This window comes from Octopus bimaculoides, chromosome 2 (assembly GCF_046866305.1).
Source record: "Octopus bimaculoides isolate indiv1 chromosome 2, ASM4686630v1, whole genome shotgun sequence".
In the NCBI taxonomy this organism is placed as follows: domain Eukaryota; kingdom Metazoa; phylum Mollusca; class Cephalopoda; order Octopoda; family Octopodidae; genus Octopus; species Octopus bimaculoides.
The window spans coordinates 136,891,615-136,907,294 of NC_142929.1; the positions used below are offsets into that span (position 1 = coordinate 136,891,615).

At 34.6% G+C, this 15,680-nt stretch overlaps 1 protein-coding gene across 1 annotated transcript; it reads left to right on the plus strand.

The window, feature by feature from the left end:
- Positions 1-385: 385 nt before the first annotated feature.
- Positions 386-13,357, plus strand: LOC106879126 (mast cell protease 1A). The gene is made up of 6 exons (XM_014928563.2): positions 386-509; positions 3,818-3,962; positions 6,713-6,834; positions 10,507-10,638; positions 12,346-12,491; positions 13,143-13,357. The coding sequence occupies exons 1-6, from the start codon at positions 416-418 to the stop codon at positions 13,299-13,301; spliced, it is 798 nt and encodes a 265-aa protein (XP_014784049.1). The 5' UTR covers positions 386-415; the 3' UTR covers positions 13,302-13,357.
- The last annotated feature ends 2,323 nt before the right edge of the window (positions 13,358-15,680 follow it).

Sequence of the window (15,680 nt, forward strand, 5' to 3'; positions counted from 1 at the left end):
CTTAACCCAATGCCTGCTTAGGCGCTTAATTCATCGATCATCTCAATGTTGATGTTTACGTGCCAACATCCTGCTGTCACTTATAGTAGCTCGTTTCTCTGCTGGATCTCTGTTAGACAGATCTCTCTTTTTCTTTCTCTTTCTCTCATGCATTCTTCACATTCAAAAGCCTTTCGTGTTAGTATTTCTATTCCTATTTATCTTTCGGCGCCACTGTAAGTAAGTTAACTGTTATTATTCCTTATACATTATAGATTTTTTTTCTAACTACTTCGCTTGTGTGTAATGTTATCTTTTGTATTGTTCCTAACAATAAAATATTGACTTAGAAGTCAAGAATAAAAAAAAAATCAATTCTAATTTCATTATTTACCAGATTTCTTTATTCAACAACTCTTATAAGAAAACTATAAATATGACACCAAACCATACTATGACAAACACGAAAATGGAGCGAATAATCCTAGCCGTTCTTCTGACATTGATTGCAAGCTGCTCAGCCAGGCCCAGTAAGTTTACTTGCAGAAGATTATCTTTGTAATATTCTTCAAAGCAAATTGTTATCTTTCAATATTCTAAATTAAATTAAGGTGACAAGCAGGCAGAATCGCTAGTCCGCCGGGAAAAATGCTTAGCCATATTTCTTCCGACCTCACCTTCTTCCGCCTTTCATTCCTTCGTTTTGACAAATGACTTAATCGACTTACATCCTCTCTTACAATGCTGGCTTTGTGCCAAAATTTGAGACTGATATTTTAAGTTAATGTAGCGAGCTGACTGAATCGTTAGCACGCCGTGAAAAAGCGCTTAACAGCTTTGTTCTGTCTTTACGTTCTGAGTTCTAAATCCACCGAAGTTGACTTTGCCTTTTATCTGTTAGAGATCGATAAAATAAGTACCAATTGATTACTGGGGTTAATGTATTCGACCTACCCGTCCCCCAAAATTGCTGACCTTATGATAAAATTTGAAATCAATATTATAATATTATAATTATGTTGGCAACTTAACAGCATTCATTGGCGCTAGAGCGATCTAATTTGGCCATTTATAGTGCAATTATGGTGAAAGTCATATTATTTTATATTTGTTTAGATTGAAGAGAGGATGACACTTTGTGATTTTTGTCAATTCGTTTACATGGCATTGTAACAAATGAATATAAGTTCTGCACAAAAAGATACAGCATATGTTTCATATAACCTGTCCGTGACCATATTTCATTTAAAGTAAACTTTTATGAAGATAGGTTTATCATAGTTCAACTGGAACAGTGGTTTCCAACCTTTTCACTGCCAAGAACCCCTTTTATTTAAATGATTTTTTCCACGAACCCTTTTAATATGTTTATCCTTATGTATATATATTAAAGGTAGAACAAAAAGAACACAACAAATGGAAACCAACAAAACACAACATGCGGAAAAATAAACGATAGCACAACAAACTGCAAACAGGACAAAAACAAGATACACGGATCATTCGCAGCCGATTAGCTTATCAGTCGGAGTCTGGAAAGTTATTGTAGTCTGGCCCCTTTATCTCTGATACTACTCGAATCCGGTGGGTGCCAGGGACTTCAGATAAAAGCATTAAGCTTCTGGGAAAGCCAAACGAATGTATACAAGAAAGAAAACAGGAACAGAAACAAAAACGAGAAAGCTAGAATTATACACAGACGTAGAATTATACACAAACGTAGTAAGCTGACGCAAAGGAAAAATGGAAAAATTGGAAACTCTTAATAGACTGAATGGGAGGACGGACGTACTCGATCAGCCTGAGTGGCGGCTGGTCGAAAAAGGACGACAATGTCTTAACTGGGCAGCGATCACGTGGCAGGAGAGAGAAGGATTAATGTGTCAATATTTAATGCTATTCTACTGTAAATGAACTACAAAGAAATATGTGTGACTTCATGTGTTATCCTTCAATTATGGAGTATCTCATCTAATTTTAAACTGATGATTGAGAAAGTGATCAAGCAATTTTACGAGTGCTGTTGTTTTGTAAGTGTAAAAAGAAATGTATGCCGGAGATTGCCTGTGGCAGATGTAACTAAGTGAGGCATGTTGCAAAATTTTAAAGCTCAACCTCAGGATATGCATATGCATAGGGGGATAAAAATATGCATATTCATGTCTCTCTCTCTCTCTCTCTCTCTCTCTATATATATATATATATATATATATATATATATATATATATATATATATATTCACACATACACAAATATATATGGTGTATGTGTGTGTGTATTTCCGTTTATATTTGTGCTCGGCGTTTGACAACCAGTTTTGGTTTGTTTACATAGTCATAACATAGCACTTGAGCAGCAGAGATGACTGTATAAGCACCAGGCTTAAAAAGTGAATACTGGGATTGATTTGTTCGAATAAATAGCGTTTAAGGCAACGCTGAAGCATGGCTGCAAAGCAATGACTGAAACAAGTAAATTAAAAAAAAAAGCATGCCTCTACGCTCTTTGTATCAGTAGCATAACAGTTTTAACGAAACTGCTTGATAATTATATTCTCATGGAAATCATAGAAAGAGAATAGCTTCTTTGAAACAGAATTACATTATTCTAAATTTCTGTCTTCATCTGAAATTCCATCTAATACTTCAATATCCAAGACTGATCATGTCACCTAATAAGGTAATTCAGTTACTCTTTCCAGCAAAGACAGACCATTAGTTTCAAACTGATGCCATACATTTTGCAAGATAGTTCATTATTACCATCACACTAGAATTTCTAGTGTGATGGTATCTTTTGGATACGAACTGATTTAGTTTATTGGCATTGGCCGACTCCAAAATTTGACAGCTGTTTTTTTAAGTAACACAACTTAGAAATGTAAGTTTTCTGTATTTTAAAGATGCGGACATTTCCTTCACCCTACAGAAGTAATTATTCAGTTTACGGTTGAAAAGAAAGTGACTAACTATCGAGTCCCTTCGATTTTCAGTCTTTATCATGAACTTACCTTCGTGTTTGTGATAATCCTGACTTTTCTCTCTTTTCTCTACAACAAACGAGGATATTTTTCTTGTACTTGTTTCAGTCATTGAACTGCGGCAACGAAGGTGAAGTCGAACAGGTCGACGCCAGTACTTGTTTATTTTTAAACTAGTATTTATTTTATCCACACTTTTTGCAGAACCACTAAGTTAATAGAACGCAAACAAATCAATACCGATTGCAAGGCGACGGTAAGCAGACAAACATAAAAGCATAGACACGCACACACGTGCGCTCACACACACACACACACACACACATGTAAAAAAAAACAACAGATACACCTCGTTTATATATATATATATATATATATACATATATATATATACTCGACGTGTTTCCGTCCACAAGGCATTTCACCACAAGGCATTGATCGGGCCGGGATTATAGAAAAAGAAATGCACACCCATGATGTCACACAGTGGGAATGAACTACGAGATTACAAACGGAGCTTCTTAACTACGAAGCCATGCATGCATCTTTCCTTCAAATCTTACCAAAAAGTACCTCATATTGACTTAATTGACTTCATTGGACGATCCAGAAATCGAAGCCTTTCTCGTGCATTTTTGAAAATTGTTGGTCGATATGAAGTTATGTTAACCATAAAAATGACACTTTAGATCAGAATCAAATTTGCGACTTATATGAATGTTCTCACCACACCCAAATCTGCCATGTATCAAATCTGTTCTTTACGTCTATTGTTTGCAATTCTTTAGTTTAATTAATTATTCAATATACCTCTTCTGATTCCTAAAACTAACAGAGCTTTCTTTCTTACATTTTAGATGAGCAGATAGTTGGTGGAAGTAATGCTTTGAATTGTGAATTTCCACACATGGTGTATATTGATATTAAACTGAGAGACAGAGATTCATTTTGTGGTGCTACTTTGTTATCAGATAAATGGGTTTTAACAGCTGCTCATTGCCTGTAAGTATTTTCTAATAAACTTGCTTATTAATAAAAAAAAAAAAAAAAAATCAATTTGTGCATTTCATTCCGAGACTTTCACAAGTTTAACTTCAACAATATTTTAACAGAACCGTAAATTTATCTGCCACAGTCTAATGACTGAAACAAGTCCAAATGTTAACAGTTAGTATTATTAAATATCGCCTCTTGCTGTTTGCTACAATACCACGTGGAGGCGCAATGGCCCAGTGGTTAGGGCAGCGGACTCGCGGTCATAGGATCGCGGTTTCAATTCCCAGACCAGGCGTTGTGAGTGTTTATTGAACGAAAACACCGAAAGCTCCACGTGGCTCCGGCAGGGGATGGTGGCGAACCCTGCTGTACTCTTTCACCACAACTTTCTCTCACTCTTACTTCCTGTTTCTGTTGTGCCTGTAATTCAAAGGGTCAGCCTTGTCACACTGTGTCACACTGAATATCCCCAAGAACTACGTTAAGGGTACACGTGTCTGTGGAGTGCTCAGGCTGTTCCGTTGATCGGATCAACTGGAACTCTCGATGTCGTAAGCGACGGAGTGCCAGCAACAACAACAATACCACACATCGACCAGCCAATGTCATGTTTAACTTCAGGCTCTAATCATCATACATTATTACTAAACATTTATTTAAGCTGCAACAAGAAGCGACACACACTAATAGCACAGTATTATCATACACACATACACGCTCAAATGTATGTAAGTATGTGTGTCTGTATGTATGTATGCATGCTTGCATGCCTAAGCTTTATGTAGAGGATATTGATAGAAAACTAGTTATATGAACGCTTTTGGAATGTAAACCTGGGAAAGACAAGAGAAGCTGATAATGCTTTCGATTAGTGAATTTTAAGGAATTTTAAACGTTTACATCACTGATAATATAGAATAGATGCCTGAGGTGCACTTGTTATCCTAGTTCATCGATATCAAGTGGCAACGTTAATATGCTTGTGTCACTTTGCCAGCATATTGACAAAGTGATACAGACAAATCTGTAAAGGAGTTGGAAACGTTTTAATTCATTAATACGTAGTATCGTGCCAAGAATAAAACTGAATCGTACTCACAAGATTATTTATAAGTTCTATAGTTTATCTTTGTGAGTCTGAAAGAAGAGAATGTGCTCATGGTCTTCAAATGCCCTTCGAGAATTGTTATACTTTCGATTTAATTCTTGCAAATTAGTGTAATATGGACATCTTCGTTGGAGGAATATCAGAGGAGTAACATTCTAAAAAGAAAGGAGTGAGCATGTAGCAGATAATTCAATGCATGAGTTGGGTTAGACACAGCATAAGTAAAAATAGAATGAGAGAAGAATAAGTCGGGAGTGTCTGCTTGTAGGTGCCATGAGAACAAATAAGGGATTGTTGTAGTGATTGAAAAGGTAGAGAGGAGAGAGAGGCAAGGAAACAATACGTCTTTGGATCAGAGTTTGGAGCACGCCGATGAGTGACATTTTGTTGTTCTTCGTGAGGCCTCTCTCTGGTTGTGATTTATGATTTGTTTGTGTGTGTGTGTGTGTGTGTGTGTGTGTGTGTGTGTGTATCAATAGTTGCAACATTCTTCTGAGTTTGTTGACGGTCAGTAATTACTGGGGCTGAAATACTTTCTGGTTTTGAAAAAAAAAACAAAAAAAAACGGGCCTCTTATTGTAATGCATATCTAGCTATGTTAGTGAGAGTAAGGCCTGGTATTTGGAGCGATATGGAGGGTGTTAATTGCATGTTACTCGTGTTCAGTGCGAGTGAGGTGCGATAACGCACGTGTTCTTGATAGGAGCGAGACTGCTGAAGTAGTCAAGATTGTTATTATTTTATTGAAGGCTGTTTTTGATGTTTAAATCATAGAATTTACACAAGCTTGGCGTGAGATGTCTGGGTATTATGTGGCTTGGGAAAGAAAAGAATGAAAGGATTTATCATTTACATACAGGGGAGAAAGAGAGAGAGTGAGAGAGAAAGAAAGGGAGAGAGAAAGAAACAAAGAAATAAAGAGAAAAAGGAGGAGGAAATGAATGAATATTGTTGGACGTAATAGAAAGAAAGTTACTGGTTATAAGATAAAAACTGTGTAAGACACTACTGTACCATGGGGTACACTAAAATTGACAGATTGTGAATCAAAGACGACGCTGTCAACACTGGCCGCGATATTTCAATCTGACAGGCAGCGGTGCAGCTATATATCAAAGCGATAAAGATGAAACATTATTAGAACGGTAAACGGTATTGACTGATAATGGAAACGTAATACATGTAATAACGGGGGAAAAGTGTGTTTGTATTAAATGTAGAACAGTTGATGCATAATATTAATAAAGAATCTTCTATGAATTAGAGTGGGAAGCAAAAAAATATATGTAGCACACAATCTGATAATTGACTTCTTTTAACATATTTTCGTCTATAGAAAACACCTGATTTAGTGGTCCTGTCATAGCTGCTCTATCTAGGAGTGTCTAAGAAATCTATCAGCTCAATCATTCATCCTCAAAATATTTATATTTAATTAGAAATATTTAATTAGAAATATAGCCATGAAATCAAGGGCAATTATAGAAGATGCTGACGTAAATGGCAGAGATGAAGGAAGTCAATACATGTTTCTATAAAACAAGGAAGAAACCAAAGTGTGCTAATGATGTTAGAAGCGTAAGTTCACGAATTAAATTTCATTTACTAAATATTGTCAGTAATTGCCTTAATTCATTAATTTTTCTAGTGATGGTGATGTGATCGGTGTTGACGCCCATATTGGCTCAACAAACAAGAAGAATGCTTCACAAGTCATTAAAGCCAGACAATGGATCCCTCATCCTGAATACTCACTGACTCATACTGTTGGTAAGTAGTTTTGCTCCACCGTAACACGCACGCACACACACACACACACACACACATACACACACACACATACACACGTACGGCACCACCGCGGCATTCGTTGAGGATTATGTTTCACTCGTTTCTTCCATGTCATTTTACAGCGTATACAAGGTTCATTTTGTCATGGCACTCAGTATGAAGAGAATCATTCTTCTAGCAAGACTGAAAAATCCTGGCTCTTTTCTTTTATAGCCTATATCTACAGAGTGTAGGGTCTGTTTCGATAGTAGTTGCTGATGAAGATTTTACAAGGCCAGAGTAGAAATCCTACTTCAACTTCCTTTAGTTTTCTTTTACAACAGTTGAGAAAATGCTAGCTCTATTTTTTGGCATGCCAGACCCCCCCCCCCCCCCCAGCACAGACCATGTTTTAGTCATTTAATGTGTTTCCATGTGTTTTTATATAATGGAAACCCAATAAAGTTACTCTAACCATCTTTTGACTCTGAAGAAGAAGAAGACATTATACCAACACTTCAGAAGTAGGGCTTTCTTTCGTAAAACTATGGAGTCCTCTGTACGTTGATGCATTTTACACACACATACACACACGCACGCACACACGCACCCCCACACAGATATGTATATATATATATATATATATATATATATATATATATATGCATGTATATATGTATACATGCATACACATGTGATAGTACTGCTAGCAGGGCCACTCACCTGATGACGTGCCATACTCAGCTGATGGTGGATTATAGTTATGTATGTAATTATTTATATAATATTTTAGGATATAGGAAACTTAAGCTACTAACTGCTTCGTACAGAAACAATTGTCATGATTTATGGGTAAAGCCTGTTCTATTACCTTCATATTTTATAAATGTTTATATAAATTCTACATACACTAACGTACGTCTATTCAGTAAAAGGTGTAGTAGTGGACGGACCTATGATGGTATACAGTATATAACTGCATAGGAGCTTTCAAATACACGTTGTGTTTTTATTTCTCAGATAACATTAATATATATATATATATATATATATATATATATATATATATATATCATCATAAATATACAGGGATTAGCAATTGAGTTGCTTCTCCAACATACTGAAAATTTAGAAATAGCAGTCAAAGAACTACTGATTCCAAACTACAAATTTTTTTCTAAAGCGGATGGCGATATTTATGGCACACATAGAACAAAAAACCGGAGGGAAAAGCGTAAAACAAACCAAGCCTTTAGTTAATTGGATACGAATCGTTTCATGGTTAAGTGAATGGAAATTTCACTATTCCAATCTTCAGCCCAAATATTTTGATAAATTTGAAAGTGTCTCTAAAAAAATTTCACGGTAATTTTTGGCCATGCGACACCAAAAATCAACGATAAGAAAGGCACTTACGAATTCATCGGCTAGTGAGTTCAGGCATCTCACCTCAAAGAAATCTATTCCATGTGCGTCACAAATAGTCCCGTATGAAAAGAAGTCCCGTATGGAGGGATTACGGTTTAACCATCTAACTTAGAGATATCAAATATAAAATATACAAGAATAAGGGCAGAGAATCGTCAATTAATAATAGAATTAATAATTAACAATTTTGCCAAGTAGTTCAGTATGAAAAAAACCTTTATCGGTAAAACTATTTATCATCATAAATATACAGGGATTAGCAATTGAGTTGCTTCTCCAACATACTGAAAATTTAGAAATAGCAGTCAAAGAACTACTGATTCCAAACTACAAATTTTTCTCTAAAGCGGATGGCGATATTTATGGCACACATAGAACAAAAAACCGGAGGGAAAAGCGTAAAACAAACCAAGCCTTTAGTTAATTGGATACGAATCGTTTCATGGTTAAGTGAATGGAAATTTCACTATTCCAATCTTCAGCCCAAATATTCTGATAAATTTGAAAGTGTCTCTAAAAAAATTTCACGGTAATTTTTGGCCATGCGACACCAAAAATCAACGATAAGAAAGGCACTTACGAATTCATCGGCTAGTGAGTTCAGGCATCTCACCTCAAAGAAATCTATTCCATGTGCGTCACAAATAGTCCCGTATGAAAAGAAGTCCCGTATGGAGGGATTACGGTTTAACCAATCTAACTTAGAGATATCAAATATAAAATATACAAGAATAAGTTAGATTTGTTAGTAGCCTGTTATGTAGATGTATATATGTATATATATATATATATATATATATATATATATATATATATGTGTGTGTGTGTGTGTGTGTGAGTGTGTGTGTGTTATATATTTATAAATATGTATATATATATGTGTGTGTGTGTATATATATGTGTATATATATGTGTATATATATGTATGTATGTATATATATATATATGTATATATATATATATATATATATATATATATATATATATATATATATATATATATGTGTATATGTATATGTCTGTATATATATATGCATATATATATATATATATATATATATATATATATATATATATATATATATATAAGTAGGCAAATGGATATGTAAGTAAACAGATAAATGAGTAGATAGATAAGTACATAGGTAATACGAACAGACAATCATACACACATACAAACAGACACACACACACGCATACAAACACACAAACACATGAATATGCAGAATATATACATACATACAAACGTACACACACGCATACATAGTACACACATACATACATTAGTTGCTTCAGAAACATGTGCAGGTGCAAAGATGAAAAGAATTAATATATATATATATATATATATATATATATATGTGTGTGTTTGTGTGTGTGCGTGTGTGTGTGTGCGCGCGCGCGTGTATGTATATATATATATATATATATATATATATATGCGTGTGTGTGTACGTATATATATATATATATATATATATATATAATAATAATAATAACATTAGGGAAAAATTCAAATTAATTCATCAAAATTAAATTAAATTTCAAAATGTATAATATATAAATATATAATTTATAGAAAAAAACCACAATTCTTGAATTCATCCATGAAAATCCACAGTTATATATAGAAAAAATTAATAAGTAAATACACTAAGAAGACCTATAATAAAAAATCAAAGAAATAAATATTAAAATAGTAAAATATTAAAATAGTAAAATAGTAATATTTTAGTATTTATTACTTTGTACTTCTTAGTGTATATACTTATAAAATTTTTCGATATATATATATATATACATACATATATATATATATATATATATATATATATATATATATATATATATATATATATATGTATGTATATATACACACACGAATGAGTGGATAATCAGAAGAAGAGCATTCAACACATTTATTGGGAGTTACATGTATGGACGAAAACACTTTGAATTTGAGTCAGACTGTTTTGATCCAGACACACACATACACACACACACACACACACACACACACACACACACACACACACACACACAAACACACACACATATGTAAGTAAATATGTATGTATATTCATATGTATAAATCATCCAAGCATCCTCAATGCAAACCAATAGTAAACACATTTACAAAGTCGTTTGGTCAGATGGAAATATCAGTTAAATCCGAACATCTAAAAACTAAAATAACTCTTCATAACGATATCTTCATTAAACAGGTTTTACTCTCTTTTTCAGTTCATGATGTTGCTGTTTTGGAACTGTCTCAAAAAGTACGTTTAGGCAGATGTGTTTCTCCACTTAAACTCCCAAACAAAGGAGACACCTATTATGGTACATGTACTGCCGCCGGATGGGGTCAAACAGGAAGTAAGACTTAAGATTATTTTTAAAATTTCTATATTAAATCTGAATACTTTTCATTCGAATATTTACTTTCCTAAAATGACAACAATTATTTACTTAAAATAATGATTACAAAATTTGCTTTGTATGATATGTTTTGCTTTCAAGGATGCATTTGTTTATGATATGAATTTTACTGATGTATATCACTATGTCTAGTCTTTTATTGTTGGTCAACTAGTTAAGTTGGCGTGCTAGCAGAATCGTTGGCACGTCGGGCAAAATGCTTCTCCGTCTTTATGTTTTGAGTTCAAATTCTGCCGGTTTAGACTTTGCCTTTCATCCTTTCAGTGGAGGTGCGTGGCTTAGTGGTTAGGGTGTCAGCATCATGATCGTAAGATTTTGGTTTCGATTCTTGGACCGGGCGACGCGTTGTGTTCTTGAGTAAAACACTTCATTTTCACGTTGCTCCAGTCCACTCAGTAACGCTGTGAGTAACACTGTGATGGACTGGCGTCCCGTCCCGCTGGGGAACACGTACGCCATTGAAACCGGGAAACCGGGCCCATGAGCCTGGCTAGGCTTTAAAAGGGCGCATTTGATTTTCATCCTTTCGTGGTCGATAAAATAAGCACAAGAGTCGATGTAATTAACTTAATCACTTCGCAGAAAATTGCTGATCCTATACCAAAAGTTAAAATCATTATTCGCCAACTCGTTAACCATTCAACCGAATTAGAGTTCAATTGTTTGACGAAACGTTTAGCCAATAAACCAATGGGTTAGACCCCCCACCTCCAGAATCCTTTTGTTGCTATTTCCATTCGTGAGAGGTCATGTCAGTGATTCGGTCGTGAATGGCGACAAATGAACTCTGAAGAACCTATTTAACTGATTGATAGGCAGAAAGATAAATTAAAAAATCGATTTAATTCGTTAACTAGGTGAATATCAATAATAAAAGAAGTGAAATAAATCCAGTGCGTGTGATTATTTTCGGTATATTGACCCTTCCGAGATATCATAGAACCTGTTGCAATACACGTGTCCACATCAAGAATGAATCTTGTAAGCCAAGTACGGAAACGAAATATGGTTTTGAGGTTTGTGGAAAGAGAACGTTATGGTTATTGAATATTAATATCTCGATAAAAAGTTCAAGTAAATAGGCGTAGGAGTGGCTGTGTGGTAAGTAGCTTGATTACGAACCACATGGTTCCGGGTTCAGTTCCACTGTGTGGCACCTTGAGCAAGTGTCTTTCAACTATAACCTCGGGCCGACCAAAGCCTTGTGAGTAGATTTGGTAGACGGAAACCGAAAGAAGCCCGTCGTATATATGTATATATATGTACGTATGTATATGTGTGTATATGTTTGTGTGTCTGTGTTCGTCCTCCCCCCAGCATCTCTTAACAACCGATGTTGTTGTTTTTACGTCCCCGTAACTTAGCGATTCGGTAAAAGAAGCCGATCGAATACTACGAGGCTTACAACGAATAAGTCCTGGGGTCGATTTGCTCGACTAAAGGCGGTGCTCCAGCATGGCTACAGTCAAATGACTGAAACAAGTAAAAAAGTAAAAGAGTAAATAGTAAGAAAATATATGAATAAATTAAAAAGGTAACAATGGTGGAAATTTAGGAGGTTATTAATTGTGGCAATTGGGATTTTTTTTTTCACGCAGAGATAATTATACATTCGTGTATTTCATTTACGTCATTCTATTACAGATCACGGAATTTTCCCAGATAAACTACAGAGAACTAGGATTAACATAATCCCAACAAGTGAATGCCAGAAACAGGCAGCTGGTATTACTGCTGAACAACATATTTGTGTTGGAGATAATAAAGACAAAGGCAAAAACGTCTGTGGTGTAAGTAAACTATTTCACGATTTTCTATGGGATTATTTTACAGACAGTATTCTAAGACTAAGTATCAGTGGTATTTAAATATCCGTCGCGGTCAGCTTCGTTCAAAATTCCGAGGTTGATAAAATAAAATACCAGTGAAATACTGGGACAGGGTTCGTAACTTTATAAGGTATTTCAGATGTGAATGGAATTATAATAGAAATAGGACGGGTTTAATTTATTAGAAATCGTTTTTGTGTAAAGTGTTCGAGTGAATATCTCTACACATTTGCATAATGAACGAGAAGTTATCGTTTTATTTCTCTTATATTCTTCAATGGACATTTATTACTTCCGTAGACATAAATCCTGGGTGTTTTGGAGAGGGAGAATTTGTGTTGTTCAAGCGTTTTCAAAAAGAAATTACAATAATCAAATTCAAATCTGAAATGAAAATGTGATTTGCTTCATTATTTGTAAATTTTTATTAATAAAATAATATCCTGCCTTAAATGTTATTATTTTCGTTAGATATGAATTAGCCATGACCAGTAAATCAAAGTATCATATCGTAAACATAAAATATGAGTACAAAAAGCATCTTGATCTAGAAAAAAACCTAATTCATTATAAAGCAGTAGCCATCTTTAAACATTCCTTTTTTTATTTCAGGGAGATTCTGGTGGTGGTCTCGTCTGCCGAAGGAAATCTGACAATGCCTACGTCGTTGCTGGTATTGCTTCCTATGTTTTTGACTGCGACAAAGGATTTGGAGTCTATGCCAATGTGGCCAATTTCCTTGACTATATCAAGGCATACATGAGCTTGTAGATGTTCAAAAATATATTTATTAAAATAACGCCAACGAAATAAAATATATAGAAATATCCCATGTTTCACAGTCCTTTTATGTTTAACGTTTTATTCCAATTTTCATTTGCTTCAACATCTAACCATAAGTAGCAGTAGAGGTTATGAGAGAGAGAGAGAGAGTAGGGAAAATAAGTGAAATGAGCGAATAAGAAGTTGGAACTGAAAGTTAGTTATAAAACATATAAAAGTAGAATTAAGAAGGTTGCAGTGGTGTGTTGCAAATGAGAAAGAATGTGAGAATTGCATGTAGGGCAGATGAAAATATATGTTGCATAAAATCCGAGAATATTTCCACTGCCTTCTTTAAAGAAGGTTAATAATTGTTCCTAGAAGTTGATGTATTTTAGAATATTAACATTTACAAAAGCGTATTGATTGTAGAGATTGGTTACAAACATATACAACAGAACAATAAAAGGGAAGTAAAGGAACTGGATTTTCGAGTAAAATGCTAAATGTCTATGTGTTTTGAAATGCACACTTTAAAGTTTCATTGTAATTAGGAGAACAAAGCTCAATTAACATATACATTAAAACAAATTAATCTGAAATATTTATATTGCTCTGATAATAGAACATGTATTTGCAATTCCCATCTTCGCATTTTCAGAAATTATTTTTCTCTGCTCTCGAAGTAGACGTTGGCACAATCACTCGCAGAAGCGACAAATATATGGTTTACATCCCACTCAGTCTACAAAACGTTGAATTTTTCTTTTATTTAGACTATCTTTGATCGTAGCTTCACTAATTCACACGAGTATCCTGGAGTTAAACAACAACGTATTTATGTGAAAATCAGCTACAGTTATAGTTCCAAGATGAAGGTAGCCATCCCACCACGTTTATTCAAGTATGAAAATCTTAGTTCATCATATAGGAAGATGGATACTAGCTCCTTGAATCAGGCATGAAGTATAAAATCGAATGTATATATGGAAAATTCATCTCAACGTTTCTAAATAAAACAGTTGAAAATCAATTCCAAATAATTTCAAATTTATAGACATAAAGCAGCAACAGTCAGCCATCTTGAAGAAGATATCTACGACGCTGGAAACTAAGAGAACGAAACGTTGTTTACAACAACTCACGTACCGGAAAAGCACGAAACTACATGTTACCAGATTAAGGAAAGGAAAGCGATAGACAATAGAAATATCACAAGTACTGCAGAGGATAAAATCAAAGAATATCCTCTAAATATTATAGGCATGTATGTATGTGTGTGTGTGAGTGTGCGCGCTTTTGTATGTGTGTATCTGAGTGTATAATACTTGATAACAGTAGAACTATTTCGATACTGTTCTGTATCTACTTCAACAGTGAAAATGGATATATAATAAAACAACAGCTTACATAAAGCACGGGAAATTAAAACAATATCAGGGCAATAAAAAGTAATGTGATGAAGCAATCGTAACCTGAAGCAGGGACGAAGGGAGTAGTTGACAGACGAGACGAGGGAAGGGAGATTGAGATAAAGATTACGAGAGAGGGAGAGAGAGAGAGAGAGAGAGAGGAGGGTGAAATAAATAATGGCTGACTATATTCGATCATAAATTTAGAAAAAAAAAAACACCTGCAGGTTATATCTCTTCACATAGTGAATATATGTGGTTTACTTGTTTCAGACATTAGGCCCTGACAGTATTAGACTCCTGTCTTGAATGATTTAGTTGATCGAATTTAACCTGAGAGATCATTTTTGTTTGACGTCTGGTGTATTTATTCTTTCGTGTTGCTTTTGTCGAAATGTTAATTTTCGCGAAGACAAACATTGGCTGTCGATAACGAAAGGCAAATATAAAAATATATGTGCGCATTGACACACACACGCATGGACACACACACACACACACACACACACACACACACACACACACACACACTCACACACAGAGCTTATATTCTTTTCTACTCTAGGCACAAGGCCCGAACTTTTGGGGGAGGGGGCCATTCAATTATATCGACCGCTGTGTGTAACTGGTACTTAATTTATCGATCTCGATAGGATCAAAGGCAAAGTCAACCTCGGCAGTATTTGAACTCAGAACGTATAGACAGACGAAATACCACTAAGCATTTCGCCCGGCGTGCTAACGCATCTGCCAGCTCACCGTCTTACACACACAGCATATATATTATTACGCATGCACACATACACACATACATACATACACACACACACACACACACACACACACACACACACACACACACACACACACACACACACACATATATATATATATATATATATATATATAAATATATATATATATATATATATATATATATATTTATATATATATAAATATATATATATATATATAT